General features: G+C 43.3%; 1 protein-coding gene across 1 annotated transcript; it reads left to right on the forward strand.

Annotated features, from left to right (window-relative positions):
• Positions 1-6,860: 6,860 nt before the first annotated feature.
• Positions 6,861-19,999, forward strand: LOC106580829 (zinc finger FYVE domain-containing protein 1). The gene is made up of 11 exons (XM_014162294.3): positions 6,861-7,074; positions 12,397-12,901; positions 13,226-13,446; positions 13,664-13,770; positions 14,431-14,539; positions 14,792-14,889; positions 15,138-15,255; positions 15,615-15,785; positions 16,108-16,297; positions 16,784-16,882; positions 17,155-19,999. Exons 1-11 carry the CDS (start codon positions 6,958-6,960, stop codon positions 17,385-17,387), a joined length of 1,968 nt encoding a protein of 655 aa, XP_014017769.1. The 5' UTR covers positions 6,861-6,957; the 3' UTR covers positions 17,388-19,999.

Raw genomic sequence — 19,999 nt, forward strand, 5'->3', positions numbered from 1 at the left:
TAAATTGTAGATTTATGTTTCACCAACATCAGAATTGCATCCTGTCTTGGACAGTGCCCAGGTTGGAATGTAAGGTGAATTACATATTTGTGTATTCATTTTATTTTGTAATTTTTATGTCATAAATCAATTGTGCAACATTCTACTACATAGAGTTTACTGTTGGTGCTGGGCTCATTTCCCACAATAACATCAGTGATAATCTTCACACCCCAAATGTTCCAAGAATTTGAATCCAATATAATTTTGAGATTTACTTGTGGATGACTTTCGAATACACTAAAGGGTCCTTTACTTCATCCTGTTAGAGAGAGAAAGGGTGGAGGGTGTTCTGGAAGAGGGAAAACTAAGATGTGTTGATGGGCCAATTGATAATGATATAATCTATTCTAGGTGAGCCGATGCTGAAGAGGTTTAATAATTGATCGTTTTGGGGGACAGTGGAGTAGGAAAGATAATTGATTATTTTAGGAGTTGCCTCTCATCTGTTGAACCAAGACAGTGGGCACAGCAGTGATGGAATTTCTCTCCATTTCAGTTTAGCAGCAGTGGCGCCACTGAAGCCACTCTGTGATGTGATATTTATACAGTTGAAGTCAGAAGTTTACATACACTTAGGTTGGAGTCATTAAAACTTGTTTTTCAACCACGCCACAAATTTCTTGTTAACAAACTATAGTTTTGGCAAGTCAGTTAGGACATCCACTTTGTGCATGACACAAGTAATTTTTCCAACAAGTGTTTACAGACAGATTATTTCACTTATAATTTACTGTATCACAATTCCAGTGGGTCAGAAGTTTACATTCATGAAGTTGACTGTGCCTTTAAACAGCTTGGAAAATTCCAGAAAATGATGTCATGGTTTTAGAAGCTCCTGATAGGCTAATTGACATAATTTGAGTCAATTGGAGGTGTACCTGTGGATGCATTTGAAGGCCTACCTTCAAACTCAGTGCCTCTTTGCCTGACATCATGGGAAAATCAAAAGAAATCAGCCAAGACCTACACAAGTCTGGTTCATCCTTGGGAGCAATTTTCAAATGCCTGAAGGTACCACGTTCATCTGTACAAGCAATAGTAACTGCACATGGTGACAAAGATTGTACTTTTTGGAGAAATGTCCTCTGGTCTGATGAAACAAAAATGGAACTGTTTGCCCATAATGACCATCATTATGTTTGGAGGAAAAAGGGGGAGGCTTGCAAGCCGAAGAACACCATCCCAACCGTGAAGCACGGGGGTGGTAGCATCATGTTGTGGGGGTGCTTTGCTGCAGGAGGGACTGGTGCACTTCACAAAATAGATGAGGTAGGAAAATTATGTGGATATATTGAAGCAACATCTCAAGACATCAGTCAGGAAGTTAAAGCTTGGTCGCAAATAGGTCTTCAAAATGGACAATGACCCCAAGCATACTTCCAAAGTTGTGGCAAAATGGCTTAAGGACAACAAAGTCAAGGTATTGGAGTGGCCATCACAAAGCTCTGACCTCAATCCTATAGAAAATTTGTGGGCAGAACTGAAAAAGCGTGTGCGAGCAAGAAGGCCTACAAACCTGACTCAGTTACACCAGCTCTGTCAGGAGGAATGGGCCAAAATTCACCCAACTTATTGTGGGAAGCTTGTGGAAGGCTATCCGAAACGTTTGACCCAAGTTAAACAATTTAAAGGGAATGCTACCAAATACTAATTGTGTATGTAAACTTCTGACCCACTGGGAATGTGATGAAAGAAATAAAATCTGAAATAAATCATTCTCTATTATTCTGACATTTCACATTCTTAAAATAAAGTGGTGATCCTAACTGACATAAGACAGGGAATTTTTACTAGGATTAAATATCAGGAATTGTGAAAAACTCAGTTTAAATGTACTTGGCTAAGGTGTATGTAAACTTCTGACTTCAACTGTACATCTCTGTTAACAAATATTTAATGAACATTAGCAAGTTCAGTCTATGGAAGGACTATTCCAATAAAATATACCCAGGCAGAAAATGTTCAGAATTTACTGTGGAGTGCATGTCATACCAAGCAAAAGAGCATTAACTGGTCAAAAATGTGTTACTGACATTTTTGATACATTCAATACATGCTTTGTCATGTGGAAAAATGTCTTGCCTCCATTGTGTTGTGTTATGGAGAAAATGGGGGGGTCATTTTTGTAGTAACTGCAAAAAAAGTTACAGTGAAACCAAGGAAAAAGGCAGTAACTGCAATCACCAACATCAGTCACTGCCTTTTACCTTGGTTTCACCAAGCTTTGGGCTACAGTGTCTACGGTTTACCTTGGTTTTATTGATTGTTCTTTGCTGATACAAGTATCAAACTACACTACATGACCAAAAATATGTGGACACCTGCTCGTTGAACATCTCATTCTATCATCATGGGCATTAATATGGAGTTGGTCCCCCCTTCGCTGCCTTATCAGCCTCCACTCTTCTGGGAAGGTTTTCCACTAGATGTTGGAACATTGCTGCAGTGACTTGCTTCCATTCAGGCGCAAGAGCATTATTGAGGTCAGGCACTGATGTTGGGCGATTAGGCCTGGCTTGCAGTCAGCGTTCCAATTCATCCCAAAGGTGTTCGATGGGGTTGATTTCACGGTTCTGTGCAGGCCAGTCAAGTTCTTCCACACTGATTTAGACAAACCATTTCTGTATGGAACTCTCTTTGTGCACAGGGGCATTGGAATGCTGAAACATGAAAGGGCCTTCCCCAAACTGTTACCACAAGTTGGAAGCACAGAATCGTCTAGAATGTTATTGTATGCTGTAGCATTAAGATTTCCCTTCACTGGAACTAAGGGGCCTAGCCAGAACCATGAAAGACCATTATTCCTCTTCCACCAAACTTTACAGTTGTACTATGCTTTTGGGCAGGTAGCGTTCTCCTGGCATCCGCTCAACTCAGATTCGTCCATCGGACTGCCAGAGGGTGAAGCGTGATTCATCACTCCAGAGAACGTGTTTACACTGCTCCAGTGTACAATGGCGGTGAGCTTTACACCACTCCAACCGTCGCTTGGCTTTGCGCATGTTGTTGTTAGGCTTGTGTGCGGCTGCTTGTGTGCGTCCATGGAAACCCATTTGATGAAGCTCCCGACCAACAGTTCTTGTGCTGACGTTGCTTCCAGAGGCAGTTTGGAACTCGGTAGTGAGTGTTGCAACCGAAGACAGGCGATTTGTACGGGCTTCAGCATTCGGCGGTCACGTTCTTTTAGCTTGTGTAGCCTACCACTTTGCAGATCCGTTGTTGCTCCTAAACGTTTCCACTTCACAATAACAGCACTTGCTGTCTCTCCCCTCTCTCCACTGGGATTCTCTGCCTCTAACCCTATTACAGGGGCTGAGTCACTGACTTACTGGTGTTCTCCCATGCCGTCCATGGGAGGGGTGCGTCACTTGAGTGGGTTGAGTCACTCAAGTACAACTGCCATGGCGGAGATCTTTGTGGGCTATACTCGGCCTTGTCTTAGGACGTAAGTTGGTGGTTGGAGACATCCCTCTAGTGGTGTGGGGGCTGTGCTTTGGCAAAGTGGGTGGGGTTATATCCTGCCTGTTTGGCCCTGTCCGGAGGTATCATCGGATGGGGCCACAGTGTCTTCTGATCCCTCCTGTCTCAGCCTCCAGTATTTATGCTGCAGTAGTTTATGTGTCGGGGGGCTAGGGTCAGTCTGTTACATCTGGAGTATTTATCTTGTCTTATCCGGTGTCCTGTGTGAATTTAAATATGCTCTCTCTAATTCTCTCTTTCTCTCTTTCTGTCTTTCTCTCGGAGGACCTGAGCCCTAGGACCATGCCTCAGGACTACCTGGCATGATGACTCCTTGCTGTCCCCAGTCCACCTGGCCGTGCTGCTGCTCCAGTTTCAACTGTTCTGCCTGCGGCTATGGAACCCTGACCTGTTCACCGGACTAGCTTGTTGCACCCTCGACAACTACTATGATTATTATTATTTGACCATGCTGGTCATTTATGAACATTTTAACATCTTGACCATGTTCTGTTATAATATCCACCCGGCACAGCCAGAAGAGGACTGGCCACCCCTCATAGCCTGGTTCCTCTCTAGGTTTCTTCCTAGGTTTTTGGCCTTTCTAGGGAGTTTTTCCTAGGGAGTTTTTCCTAGCCACCGTGCTTCTTTCACATGCATTGCTTGCTGTTTGGGGTTTTAGGCTGGGTTTCTGTACAGCACTTTGAGATATCAGCTGATGTACGAAGGGCTATATAAATACATTCGATTTGATTTGATTTACAGTTGCCCGGGGGCAGCTCTAGCAGGTCAGGAATTTGATGGACTGAGTTGTTGGAAAGGTGACATCCTATGACAGGGCCATGTTGAAAGTCACTGTGCTCTTCAGTAAGGCCATTCTACTGACAATGTTTGTCTATGGAGATTGCATGGCTGCGTGCTCAACTTGTGTTAAACTTAACTTCTGAACACCTCCAAATCAAAGTTCATGTGGTTTGGTAAGAAGAATGCCCCTCTCCCCACAGGTGTGATTACTACCTCTGAGGGTTTAGAGCTTGAGGTAGTCACCTCATACAAGTACTTGGGAGTATAGCTAGACGGTACACTGTCCTTCTCTCAGCACATATCAAAACTGCAGGCTAAAGTTTAAATCTAGACTTGGTTTCCTCTATCGTAATCACTCCTCTTTCACCCAAGCTGCCAAGCTAACCCTGATTCAGATGACCATCCTACCCATGCTAGATTACGGAGACATCATTTATAGATCGTCAGGTAAGGGTGCTTTTGAGTGGCTAGATGTTCTTTTCCATTCGGCCATCAGATTTTCCACCAATGCTCCTTATAGGACACATCACTGCACTCAATACTCCTCTGTAAACTGGGCATCTCTGTATACCCGTCGCAAGACCCACTGGTTGACGCTTATTTATAAAACCCTCTTAGGCCTCACTCCCTCCTATCTGAGATATCTACTGCAGCCCTCATCCTCCACATACAACACCCGTTCTGCCAGTCACATTCTGTTAAATGTCCCCAAAGCACACACATCCCTGGGTCGCTCCTCTTTTCAGTTCGCTGCAGCTAGCGACTGGAACGAGCTGCAACAAACACTCAAACTGGACAGTTTTATCTCAATCTCTTCATTCAAAGACTCAATCATGGACACTCTTAATGACAGTTGTGGCTGCTTTGCGTGATGTATTGTTGTCTCTACCTTCTTGTCCTTTGTGCTGTTGTCTGTGCCCAATAATGTTTGTACCATGTTTTGTGCTACTACCATGTTGTGCTGCTGCCATGTTGTGTTGCTAACATGTTGTTGTCATGTGTTGCTGCCACTCTGTTGTCGTCTTTGGTCTCTCTTTATGTAGTGTTGTGTTGTCTCTCTTGTCGTAATATGGGTTTTGTTCTATAACTTAATTATATTTATTTGTATTTTAATCCCAGCCCCTGTCCCCGCAGGAGGCCTTTTGCATTTTGGTAGGCCGTCATTGTAAATAGGAATTTGTTCTTAACTGACTTGCCTAGTTAAATAAAGGTTAAATAAAACAAATATATACATAAAAAAATGTATACACCTGTCAGCAACAGGTCTGGCTGAAATAGCCAGGGGGGTGTCCACATACTTTTGTATGGAAAGATACTCCAGTGGGTGTACCAAGCAACAAGGCAGTAACTGCCATTTTGGGTCAAAGGTCATGTCAGAAGTCAGGGTCAATATGAATAAAAAATTACCTGTTAGTAAGATAACAGATAACCACATTTCCAGTGATCTGCCTACAACTCATTTGGTTGGACAATTAAAAAATGTTAATGCCATTTTTCTCAGTTCCACTCAATTAGCAGTTACTGCTCTTTTGCTTGGTAGGGCATTGCCTGGAAACCCAATGTTGAATTGCATTGAATTCTACATCGGGCAGAAATGAGCGTTTGAATCAGGAAAGTTTCCTCTCACAACCTCAACAAGCCAGAATGTTGAATAAAATTATATTTTAATGTACTTTGCCGATTGTCTGTGCGGTTGGTCCTTTTGGCGGTAGGAACGTGAGACAATATATCCACAAAAAAGTATAATTAAATCTCCTTTTCAAAGCACTGGTAGTTTGTTCAGATTTCTATCACCTGAAGCAGGTGAGCTAACATGGATTTGTTTTAAGATTGTTATAACAAGGAACATTTAGCTATTTGATTTAGAATTTTAGGACCCCTTTATTTATCAAAAAATAGGTTTAAAAAATATTTGAGGAAACAAATATGTTTGTTTTGAAGTATATTTCCTATATCTCAGAGATATAAGAAAGATCAAGAAATGATTTGTAAAAATATATATATTGACATACATTTAATGTATACAATACTACCATTCATTTTTTTTAACTGGTACCGGGCTACCTTCAGATGAGTCTTTTGAGGCTTGTGGGCGTCCTAGAGCAAACCCGACATGTAGGCTACTTGTTCGTGAGATTCTCTACTTTCCACAAAGGGGTCATAATAGTTAGGGGTTATAACCGTTTGAACGCTACAGATGTTTTCGTGAGAAGACCGATTTTCGGGAAGTCTCATGGTCTGACAAACTGCTGTAGCTCTGCCACCTTTCACCACAGATAAGGAAGGCTGACATCAGCGGACGCAGTAAATTGAGACGCAGCCCATGAAAAAAAACAGACATCTCTAGATTAAACAGACGGATTTGTATGGGGATTTTGTATTATGCTATTTCGACTCTAAACGGTCCAGCATTTAAATTGTGTGCTCTCTTCCCTCGCATTCAGTGGTTTTCACTAATCGTGTCAACTTGCATATTCACCACAAGATGGTGCTGCTGCTGAGCACACGACAGAATGCTCCTCACGTAACTACGTCGTCTTTTCCGTGCTCTGTTGCTGATGGCTCCTCCCTCACCAATCCATGCGTTGTCTTGTTGTTGTCGGGAGTGGGGGAAGTTTCTGCTAGGGTCAGGCCAGGGATGGTTTAATAACAATGTCCGAAGTACTAATGAAAGAAATGGAGGAGGTATCGCTTTGTCACATAAAAACAGAAGAACACTCGGAAAATGGTCGGAGTTTTCTTTTGGTTGACGAACAAGAAAATCTACAGGTAACGACGTCGATTTTCTAGCACGCAACTAACGTTAACTGGCTAGAATGAAAACAAAGCCCATCTGGTTGGCCAACGGGTAACATTAGCCAGTTGTCATGTTTGTGTTAATAAAATTAAATATATCATGTTGCCATCCCGTCTTACACAACTAACAGCCAACTACGGTGTTAATTAGCTATCGTTACTCATTATTTTGACATGGGCCTCGTCTAACCTAAGCTAACGTTACTTAGCCATTGAACAATACTAGCAGGCTATTCTTGTTTTGTAGCAATTTCGTCGAAATGGTCGACGCGCAGTTAACTTGAAAGGAACTTTAGCCATGTAAGTATGACTAGCTAGTTAAAGATGGTTCGTTTTCAAAAGGGCAGGAGCATTATACCTTGATGTCTGTTACATAGATAACAGTGGCCAAAGGGCCGTTTTAACATGGGCAGCGCCATTGTGGGATTCCGCCATTTTAAAGTAGTCAACTGGGTGGGGATTCCTATGGGTTGTAGCCTCAATGGCGCTGCCCGTACTGTCACAGACACTATAATGGCACATATATAAACATTAGTCCTCTATCTAGGTCTATGGTCTGTCAGCATGACTGGTATTGTTTGTTTCCTTTCAGGAAAGTCCCCAATGAATCAGGCAGTGCAAACACACCACACTCTAGCTGCTTTTAGCAATCAAATCAATTTGTTTTATATAGCCCTTCTTACATCAGCTGATATATCAAAGTGCTGTACAGAAACCCAGCCTAAAACCCCAAACAGCAAGCAATGCTGGTGTAGAAGCACGGTGGCTAGGAAAAACTCCCTAGCAATGATTGTGTATTTACATACATGTTGATCCCAGTTATATTGGGTTGCACAAAAACAGTCCGCAGGAATTCCGGAAGTTAAATACAATTCCATTTTGACTTACTGCACCGGTGGTTAGGATGGTTGGTCATTAAGACTGGGGGGGTATTTGAGACAAAATATCAAAATGATCGTTTTGACTAGAGGTATGCAGAGAGGAAGTGGGTCAACAGACCCACATTTGTAAAGCCTGTTTAATAATACAATCCCCTAGATATTCTGTCTAAAATTCCCACCATCATAATCACAAACCATCCTGCCCACCAGCACCGTTGAAATGGAATTGGATATAACTTCTGTTTTTGCGCAACCCAATACAATCGTGAGCAACACTAGTGTATGTAAATAGACCCGTGTTGCTAGAAGCAGCTAGCCACACTCAAGTCTAGACTGAAGCTAATTAACTGTCTAGAGCCCAAGAGGCTGTGGCTAGCTACCCAGCCCTTGAGTTCACAATTGAACATCGGGACCACACCTGGATCAATGAACTACAATTCCGACGCTCTTGTTTTAACATTTAGAAACATGAATGATCCTTGCTTGCGATGTAGTTTTGGAATCTTCCAAATACAAAATATACACATACTGTATGCAGTTTAGCAATGTTGCATCCTGTTTGCACTCGACACAATTATCAAAAGCACAGCCGTCAGCCACCAGTCGAGGTGCTAAACGTCCGTCCCAGTTATGCTCCATTGGGGTCGTTTGAAGCTGAATTTGGAGGGGAGGAAGTGTAGTCTCGGTTGGCAGCAGTGTTCTCACAAATACATCTTCATGTTTTTTGTACATCGTATAGAGCACATACACTGAGTGTTCAAAATGTTTGGAACACCTGCTCTTTCCATTACAGACTAACCAGGTGAATCCAGTTGAACGCTATGATCCCTTATTGATGTCACTTATTAAATCCACTGGTTAAAGAAGGATTTTTAAGCCTCTAGACAATTGCGACATTGCTTGCGTATGTGTGCAATTCAGTGTGAATCAAATCACATTTTATTTGTATTAAATATTTAAGTGCTTTTGAACAGGGTATGGTAGTAGGGGCCAGGCGCACCGGGTTGAGTGTGTCAAGGAATGCAACACAGCTGTTTCTCACCCTCAGCGGTTTCCCGTGTGTATCAAGAATGGTCCACCACCCAAAGGACATCCAGCCAACTTGACGCAACTGTGGGAAGCATTGGGGTCAACATGGACCAGCATCCGTGTGGAACACATTTGAAAAGCCTAAACTGTCCTCTTAAATGTTCCAGCTGTCTTGATATCCTTTCAAGAAGCCATGTAGATATAGCAATGCTCCTTGAAACACACCTGCTCCAAAAGGACTCATAGAATGCAGAATCATAATGACACATAAGAAACTCAAAATCACCATCCTGGGTTAAGGGGAAGACCAAGAAGGCAGAATCACTTTCCTAAAATGTATCCATAATGGAAAGAAAATGACCTTTTATTAATGTGTACACTCCAAATGCATATGATCCTACATGTTTTGATTGTCTGCATATTGTTAGAGTTAACTGAATTCCATCTGGTTATTGGGACAGACATGAATGGTATTTTGGACATGTGGGAAATATCTAATAAGAACAACTACAATCCACAGGCAACCAAGGCTCTCCAGCATACACTCTCTGATTACAACCTCATTGATGCCTGGCTAGCACATAATCCTTAAGCAAAAGAGTACACTTTCTATTCAAACAGGCAGGAATAATTTTCACAAATCGATGTCATACTACCATCTACACCTCTAGTTTCTTTAATTAAGAAAATAGAAATTCGACATGAGCTTGTCTGACCGACACACTTATTACTACTGCGAACTAAATTAATTAATAATAGTCAATAAAAATTCAGCAAAGGTTTTATTACAGATAATAATGCAACAGAGTTTAATAAATCACAACGAAAGAAAATGTCAAATTTTGAAATGTTAACTGTGTTGGAGCGTTCTTAACAAACACTTTTTTCAGGCCAGGTAGCCATTACTCTTCCAAAGTCAAGACACAACTTGGTTTATTGATAAGACCGAGAGCAGAATGTGCCATCCGTCGAGTAAGACTCAACCATTACATCCATGGTAATCGTCCCAGTCATTTACTGGCCAACAAGCTACGCAGTAATGATCAATTAGCTGATATAGCATCTAGTAAATCCCCTGATTCAGATTCAATATCAGATTCTCCCGCTTCTATAAAGAACTGTGTACACCTCTGATTGTAAATCCACACCAAGTCAGACTAAGTCCTTTCTAGAAGAATGAACAACTCCTTTTCGCTCAACAGAAGAAGCCACCTTGCTGGGAGCCCAAATCTCTCTCAATGAACTCAAAAGCTTTTGGATAGCATGAACAAAGGCAAATCACCTGGATAGGACAGTATTCCTTCTGAGGTCTACCATCTCAGGACTCCATCTACCAATCATTTGTCATCTTAAGTATTTGGGAGTAGATATATTTCCTTCCTTAGATAAAACCAATGACAGAAACTTGAACACAACGCTCAAATCAATTCAATATGAATTGAGAGAGAAAAAAGTTGGTAGATGAAATAACACAGTTGCTTTAACCGGCAGAATATCTATTGTCAAAATAAATAAATAGCCACCGCTGAGTTTCTGTAGTTCAATGCTTCCCATTGTTCCCAGTTCTGTCTATTGGGATGAAATTCATAGTGTGGTTTAAAAATGTATATGTCAAGGTAAACGATTCAGGATCAAATGAACACATTTACAAAGAGGAAAAGACGGAGGACTATCCGTACCAAACTTTACATTGTATTTACATCCCATCCTAAACTGGTTAAGACGTGATTCTTCTGCTCCCCCGGCTGAGTATAGAGAAATATGGTGTTGCCTATTGCCCTGGAAGAAGTGGTCTTCACTAATATACAGTATCCCTTAAATAATGTAAACTACGCTTTGGGCTTATTATTGCTCACACAATTTCTGTTTGGTGCAAAATTGAAAATCAATGTAACTGGGAATCAAAATGCCATGCCTATACGCCAATGTTTCACAGTAATGCCTTGTGATCTGGAGGGTGGCCTTTTGCATCCCCCCCAATGGTCCAAATGTGGAATCCTTACCGATATCATGGACAGCAATGGTTTGAGAACATTCCAAGATTTGAAAGATGCGTACACATTACCAGGAAACACGTTTTTTTTCCTTCTGTATTTACAACTTAGCTCAGCCATGCTGGCCTATGGAGTCTCTTAGGAAATCCAATTACCAAACCATCCAATGATGGGATTTATAAATAAATGATCTGGGCTCCCAAAAGGACTGATCGCTATAATATATAAACAACTTTTGGAAAGCTCATATTCTGAGCTAGCCATTAAAAGGTATGGCCCACAGATCTAATTGAATCTGAACAACCCTTTAACTGGAACAGAATATGGAAAATTATCCTGTAAACCGAACCATCAACTTATACATTTTAAGTTTGTTCACAGACTGTATTTAACACCAAGGAAACGTTTAACGTTGAAATTGGCCCCAACTGTTCACTGTGTCCCCGACAGCAGGTAAGCACATTGATGTTGGAGTGCCTTGTGCTTCTAGGGCAATATGCTTCTAGGGCAAAGTAAAAAAAAATATACAACAAAAAACATTATTTTACTTAATGATGATAGCCCCTTGAATCTCTCTATAAATCATAGAAGATTACTGCTGGCAGGCAGCACTGCTGGTGTGCGAGGCATGGTTTCTGGTTGTGGAGGGAGGATGTGGAGGCTGACTGAGAGGTGGAATGGGTTGAGGTTATCTTTGTATGCATTTCTTTGATAGTTTTTGCAACTTTCCTAAAATGTCATACAGTAAGTATCTTGTGTATTAGAATAAAGAAAAACTCTCGATTATATGAATGTTAAGTTCTAATTCCAAATGTTTCAAAAACTGGAACGCGTGCGAGGTGTATTTGCGTTTAAACAGATGATTTGGGTATCGTCGGGACATTTTCTTCACAAGGCTAAAGGGGACATCCAATGGCTCAATGTAATGAAATGCAATTTGAGTCACGAATAAGGGTAAGGTTGAGCCATGTGACTACTAATCACTATAGTCAGTGTAAAGTTACCTTCTTTCATAACATCATTGTTAGGCCAAATGGTAATGCAGGAGCCATCTTGTCCTGTTTACCCTGCTCACCATTAACACATTGGAACTAAAAATATGCACCTACGGTAATTACATCTGCATGTCTTCTCCATACCTCTGTGCATCCATATTTTCTGGTCACCTGTGTGCCTATACATTTGACCCATGACCCAAGTCGATATAGTGCCCTTTAGTGTTCACATTAATTGAATAAATATAGACAAACTATATACACAACACAACAACCACATAAGTAAGCCAAAATTGCTCCTACAGGTAAAGTAATTTGACATGTATCTGACAACATAACATCTTACAGCTGCCTATAACATAGTTTGATCTCCCATCCTCTCCAACATTAACCCAGGTCCACGATGAGGCTCAGTTCCTGGAGAGGCTGGGCTGCGGTGACATGCAGGGCGTCAAGGTCCTCTCCATCTTCGGCAACACGGGTGACGGCAAGTCCCACACCCTCAACCACATCCTGTTTGGCGGGGATACCGTGTTCTACACCTCCAAGTCCCCCAGCTCCTGCACGGTGGGCGTGTGGGCTGCCTTTGACTCCGGGCTGGGCCTGGTGGCTCTGGACACAGAGGGCCTGCTGGGGGCGGCGGCCAACCAGAACCAGCGCATGCGTCTGCTGCTGAAGGTGCTGGCCGTATCGGACGTGGTGGTGTACCGCACGCGGGCCGAGAGGCTGCACAACGACATGTTCCAGTTCCTAAGCAGCGCCTCAGGGGCCTACCTGAAGCACTTCACCCCCGAGCTGCGCGCCCTCTCCAGCCGCTGTGGCATGGACGTTCCCCTCTCCTCTCTGGGGCCGGCGGTCATCGTGTTCCAGGAGACCACCCACACCCAGCTACTGGGCCATGGTATGTACAGGAGAGGCCCAGTCACTAACATGCAACACATGCAATCATCTGTTTCTATGCATGCATTACACAACATTTTGCTCCTGAGATGTTAGGCAACACATTGTGGTATGTTTGGGGTATGCTGTCATGTTGTTGCAGACTCATCTGCCCAAAGTAATTGCCCCTTAGGGATAAATAACATCCATACCGTCACACTGGCTGAGACACAGATACAGGTTCCCCAGCTACTTCAGTCACACCCACACATACTACACCATTTACACAACAGTCAGGTGGGTGTGTGAACTCAACCCAAGACGATGTCCTACTTTGTCCCCACAGAGCGAACAGATGTCCCTGGCTATGCAGACACTCAGCTCCAGAGGCGCTTCCATGACCTGGGCCTGGGTACAGAGGCCTTCAGCTCAGTGCAGTACGTGGGCACACAGACCATCACTCCACCGACCAACTACTCTCTGCTCCTGGAGGCTGTACGCCAGCAAGTCAGGAACACTGCCACCCGATCGCCCCGTCAACCTGCCATCGTCTTCAGTGCCTTGCAGGTCTGTGTGTGTTGGTACCTCTTTGTATTGTCGCATAATTCATTTGTTTGATAGACAGGTAATGCCAGTACTAGTGAATGTTAATGGGAATTGGGTGCTTGTCTACAGGCCTTTCCAAAACCCATTGATTGTTTGTTTTTGACCTCATGATCCTGCTTGGCTCCTCCCTTTCCACCCCTTGGTTTCCTCATTTCACTCCTTCTCCCCTCCTCTCCAGGCCCTGAGTGACAGGTTCTGTGGGGAGATCTTTGACGACAAGATACCCCTCTACTCCTTCTTCCCTGACGAATACTTCACCTGCTCTTCAGTCTGCCTCAGCTGCAAGTAAGTGACTTACCTGCATCTGCTGCATATATCTGCTCAGAGTAACTATCACATGAATCAAAACTAAATGGGCAGGGACTAACCTGAAATTGTTGTTGCAAACCATTTTCCGTTGCAGAATGTTTTGCTACAGTGTGCACTAATGAATGGTGTATTCACATGCTGCATGCGAGCAAATAGTGCTAGGATATGTGTCCCTCCCAGATGGGTTGCCACAAAGGAAGCATAAAAGTCGGTTTGTCATATGGATATCACACCTCTCTATGGGTATTCATTCTGTACAGTACCATGTCTTCTTTCACTTGGGAAATTTGAGCTAGATTAGAAACCAAATATTTTCCCTAAAAACACTGATTGGTGTTCATATCCAGAAATAGGTATTGGTTTAACAGGCGCTCACTGCTTGAGTATAAAGCCTTGTTTGTCCCTGTTATAAATGTGTTATGATGCACATCTAACGTGTTAAGCCGCTAGGAGCGAAGGAGAAACGCCTTTTGGCCATCCACCAACATGGAGTGTTATTCACAGACGTTCAGCCAAGTATTTTCTGTACACCTTCACGTTTTACACAAGTAACTTGGATGTTAGGTTTGTGATAGATCTATTCAACCGTCCTTCTGATTTTTGTAAATGGGTTTTCCTTGTTTTCTTTCCCCTCAGTATCCGCTGTAAGAACGGGATGAACCATCTCAGAGACAGGGTCCCTCACCTGGCAGACGGACTGTGTCAGTACGCTCACCAGTACAACAACAAGGTCCTCATCTGCAAGGTAAGACATTTCACATATGCTCTATGTCTGTCATGGGACATAAGAGAAAGAAATTAAGTTCAGTTGAAGGCAATAAAGACTTATTCATGTGATCTGAAAAGAAAGTTGACAGTAGTGTTCTTCTATTTATACGATATAGAATTGAATCCTGTGGAGATGGTGTTGAACGGTTTGTAGTACTAGTGAAATGCATGAACCTAGCCGTAATCATATGTTGTGTGCTCTCTCCCTGATCTGGTCCTACCCACACAGAGGTGCTATGAGGGGGGCAGGGAGGTTATTGTCATTCCTAAAACCTCAGCCTCCACAGACAACCCCTGGTTTGGGCTGGCGAAGTACGCCTGGTCTGGGTGAGTTGCTGACGTAATCTGGACTCTTTTGCAGACACTGAGACGCACACACACACACACACACACACACACACACACACACACCACACACGCATGAACTTTTATGATAGCATTAAAGATGTCCCTTTCAACCAGGGCTCTCGAATCCATTCAATGAAGTACACACGTCCAAACATAGAATCCACTCTGCCATCGAACGCAATTCACCTCTCATCCTTTCCTCCACCACGGTGCCCCTGTCCTGCCAGGTATGTCCTGGAATGTGGCAGCTGTGGCATCATCTACCGCAGCCGGCAGTACTGGCTGGGCAACCAGGACCCAGAGAGCGGCGTGGTGCGGCCCGAGGTCAAACACGTCTGGGACGGGGTGAGCAGAGCTTCCTAGTCCAACACACTCCTCGTTGTACTGACTGGCACAACATGCAAACAGTCACTCAAGCTCAATTGAAGTATCAGTGAGAATATTTAGAGGCATTTGTGACAGCAGGTTGTAATATATGCGCAAAGTCTCTGGAATATATTTAACTTTCAAAGTATGTCACCTGTCAAAGGTTAATAAAGATAATGTTACTTGCACTGGCAACGTCAACTCTACACGCTGTACTTCAATGTGTCACGGTCATCATCAATTGTGAATGGATGTATACACACTACCAACATGGATATCAAATACATTCAAAGATGGCCTCCCTCTGACCTTTGCTCTCCCTGTCTTTGTGTGTCCAGTCTGAGGCCTTCCTGACGGACCACCAGAATGCGGCCCAGAGGATGCTGGATGGGATGAACTTTGTGATCCAGTCTGTGTCGGAGTACAGCACGGGCCCCACCAAGGCTGTCACGTCCTGGCTCACTGACCAGGTGGCCCCGCTCTATTGGAGACCCAACACGGACATCACCGTGAGTCATCACTCTCACAGCATCGTCGAACCAGCAACACGGCATCTAGACCAGCAGCACACTCACAGGCTTTTTGAACAGATAGCAGAGCCCTAAGAATAGCTGTTTTTATTGAGGCGATAGATCCAGTGCCCAAATACCAAAAGAATGCCGCATTAATTCTAAACCCAATATATCACTATAGTGAATGAAATCAGTACTCGGCTGTTGTAATTCTCAAATGATGCACTGAACAGAGTTGTTTGGTATGGTTGTGAGTGTATTGTATAGTTTTGACTACTGGCTCTTGACATTCTAATCATTATTGTGCTCTGTCCCCCAGGCGTGTCACTGCTGTAAGAAGCCCTTTGAGGAGGCAGAGAGGAAGCACCACTGTCGTTCGTGTGGCGAGGGCTTCTGCCAGGCCTGCTCCACCCGCAGGATGCCCGTACCCGAGAGGGGCTGGGGAAGCACCCCCGTCCGGGTCTGTGACGCCTGCCACCGCCAGGGAGGGACAGACACCACCAACCAGGGTCAGGATGCCAGCTAATGTTACCTCCCCCAAAGTCTGATTTAGGATCAGTGTTTGGTCATGGATGTTAATGTACAAGCTGATGTTACCTCCTTCTTAGTCTGATTCAGGATCAGTTTTTAGTCAAATGTATTATTTTTTTGTAATGAATGAATGAGGGTTGCATCCCAAATGGCATCCAGTTCCTTTTATACTGCACTACATTTGACCAAGGTGGGCTGTTCTGGGTCGGACAACGCTTACTTGCCAAAGACTTACCTACTTACTTTACTTACTTGGACTCTGGACAAAAGTTGTACTAACAAAGGGAATAGGGTTTCATTTGGGAGACAACCAAGGTGTTTGATGTGAATAGTAAGTGTTCATTCATGTCTCCCTCGAGAAAGAGACGACTCATCTCAAGGGACTTCCTGGTTGAATAGAGGTTAAAGGAAAATGTGTTCCAGTGGTCCTGATGGCTCTGTTGGTCCCTCTCTGTGTCCTGTAGTGGCTGTGGTGGAGCCGCGGGGGCTGATGGCCCGCAGGGTGACGGAGGTGGCCCAGTCTACTCTAGACATGGTCACCACTGCAGTGGACTACCCTCTGTGTGAGTACGGCTAGCGTCGTGTTGGAGCCAGCGTCGTGTTTGAGAAATGCATCACAAATAAAGCTAGCTAGTATACATGTCTCTGTGTATTCACAGAAACACTTGGAAACCATAGACATTTTCCAGTATATGCAGACAGTAATCCACAAGATACAGCATTTTAATATTATATTCACAAAGATTACACAGTCTTTATCCTCCGCTCTGACTCAATGGCATCTACTTCATAAAGAGAGCTATTTATTTCTCTCTCTCTGTCCTCCATGTTCCAGGCTTTGTGAAAGGAGTGGCCCGGCCTGACTACTGGGTCCCCGACCCCCAGATCGTGCAGTGCCACAGGTGCAGCAAAGCCTTCACCCCCAGTATGTCCAAGCACCACTGCCGGGCGTGTGGCCAGGGTGTCTGCAGCGGTTGCTCCTCCAAGAGCCGCCCTGTGCCCTCCCGTGGCTGGGACCACCCTGTCCGCGTCTGTGACGGCTGCGCCATTCGCAAGGGCAGCCTGTGAGGTCAGGGCAGAGACCAGGGACACTATTCTGCCGGGCATCTGAAATCTAGTCAGACGCCACGGCACACTACATGTTGCTTATCTTTGTCTCCCTGTGCACTATGAGCCACTGACCTTTAAGAGAAAAATCCATGTGAGCCCTGTCCTATGGGGAAGGCACTCGACTGATGTCCTGGAGTAGCACTCTAAATATGGAACTGCCTCATCTGATATCGACTGCCTAAAACCAGGAACAAGAATTGGACAAGAACTGGACTTCTGAAAACTGGAATGCCGAGACAGTTGTAAATGACTGAGTGTAGAGGACTGAGAGAACCCCCCCCCCCCAACCCATATGACCCACTGCCGGCACTGAAAGATATTAGCCCAACAACTTTTCTCTTAGTGATAAGGCACAAGAGGCAGTCTTAAGTATGGTAATTTAGGCTCTGCTTATCTTAAAAGGTGGGCACCTTTGGGATCCATTGATGTTTGAAACAAGCACATCATTTTGAATGAATACTGAGGGTTTAGTTAATATCATTCTTATCTGTTGGGAATGGCTGAACATTCATGAGTTAGGTTAGATTTTAATTCAGGTGTTGGCTGTAGTGGCCAGCCAAGCCTTTGCCTCAGACAACGCCAAGGAGTAACAGCCCTGTAACCATGGTAACCCGACAAGGAGGAGACAAAGGAAGTGACATCGCAACATGATCTTCCTCCTCGATGCGATCTCAGGCAGTGCGCCATGGTTTGAGTCGATGCACAAGACAGGAAAATGAATAAAGATGTCACATACAGACATTCCAGTTTACATTAGTACCCTTTTTCACAGTGTCGTGCTGACCCCATCCATACTCTCCTGGCTCATGTATTTTCCTTTGACATTGTCCTTTCCAGCATGGCTCCAGCAACTAGGGTGGATTGTTAACCAGGTCAGTGCAGTACTGCTGGGCTCGACTCACTAGTGTGAAAGCGGTATAGTATGTTAATTTAGCCTCTGCTTATCTTAAAAGGTGGGCACCTTTGGGATCCATTGATGTTTGAAACGAGCACATCATTTTGAATGAGTACTGAGGGTGTAGTTAGTGATCAGGCACCAGAGGCAGTGGTGTATCATGAATACAGTCACAGGTAAATGGCATTCGGCCCAAGGCTACAGCGCAGTCAAACCATTTCCCTGTGACTATTCATGATGCAGCACTGCCTTGCATGCCTTGTTGCTTTTAGAAATCTGTTACCAACATATTGAAATAACAATGACTTACATATTTACATGAACTTTATTTTGATAAGTGAGTATATAAAATGTCATTCTTCCACCAGAAGATATAGTGCGGACAGAGATCTGGTTGTTGGTTCTTTCAGTCGTGTTGCTACAGGTGCGAACCAGTCGTTAATGATTTTTGCGTAGTTGCTATGCAAAGGGACGTTTGTCTGTTCTGCTAAACAAAATGGTTGCTATGCAGGCTGGATAACGTTCGTGTCCCTAGCAAGCCAACTTCAGCTCAGTCACGTCAAACATTGAACCTGGAATGACAGTACACTAGCTTCATTTTCCTTTGTTTGAGCTGTTTTCTCTTGGCATTTACTTGGATTTGTCCATGGTAATGACGTTGATGTGGGATTTTTGCATTGGTCAGAAAAAGTGATCTCGTCTGGCCACCGTTCACTATGTATGGTACTACAGAGATGGAAATGTAAGAGTTAAACATTGTTTCCAAGGTCGGTCAGGCAGACATCAAGGTTAATATTAACCCATGCTATACCTAAATAAATTCTAGTCTGGAAGCAAGGGGAAATAATGTTCGAGTTGAGAAAGACGAGATGATTCGGACAGCAACATGTCATGATGGAATTGTTAGCAGGGGTCCTGGATCCAAACGACCAGTTTTGTGATAGTGTTCTTTTTGGAAGAAAGCTAATTGATTCGCTTGCTGATGAAAAGCACAGATTATTTGTAATATCATCTATCCAGTGTCCATTGATGTGGGATTTTCATTTCTCCATCAGATATTGTCTTTACAAAGTACTGGATCCTATAATACTGGCCTTCTATATAGTTATAACCAATTGTTGTTTTATTCAATGTGTGTGTGCTATCAGATTCTGTGTATATGACAATCTTCATTTTTTATTTTTTTTAAATCAGACTTGTCTGAATTTGTAATAACTTAAGCTATCCCACTGGGCGCGCACTGGTTGAATCAACGTTGTTTCAACTTCATTTGTCAACCTATTTTGCTGTGGAAAACACATTTGGATTTGCAAAAAGTCAACCAGTACTGTTTTCATCTAATTTTATCCAGCATTGTAAACATTGAAATTAGGGTAAAACTTCAACTTGTACAATGACTTAACCTGACTAACAGGTTGTTACATCAATCTAAATTCAACCTAATCATCAGAACTATGTATACGTTGAAATTGTGTTGAAAATTCCACATCCTATATTCAATATACAGTATATTGGGGTGGTTGAAATTGTTGAATTTCATATGATTCATATGACATTTTATTTGACCTTGTTTCAATGTTAATACTAAAATGGTATGTTTGAATCAACGTCATTGTGTCAATGTCATGCCAACAACCTAAATAAAGAGGTATATTAAAATACAATTCAAACAGTG

The sequence above is a fragment of the Salmo salar genome, chromosome 20 (genome assembly GCF_965601325.2).
Source record: "Salmo salar chromosome 20, fSalSal1, whole genome shotgun sequence".
In the NCBI taxonomy this organism is placed as follows: domain Eukaryota; kingdom Metazoa; phylum Chordata; class Actinopteri; order Salmoniformes; family Salmonidae; genus Salmo; species Salmo salar.

Bases quoted from the DNA above. Each gene is read 5' to 3' on its own strand.
- LOC106580829 (XM_014162294.3), top strand. From the start codon at position 6,958: ATGTCCGAAGTACTAATGAAAGAAATGGAGGAGGTATCGCTTTGTCAC. The intron at 13,771-14,430 runs GTAAGTGACTTA...CTTTCCCCTCAG, and splicing joins TCAGTCTGCCTCAGCTGCAA to TATCCGCTGTAAGAACGGGA. The intron at 14,540-14,791 runs GTAAGACATTTC...CTACCCACACAG, and splicing joins ACAAGGTCCTCATCTGCAAG to AGGTGCTATGAGGGGGGCAG.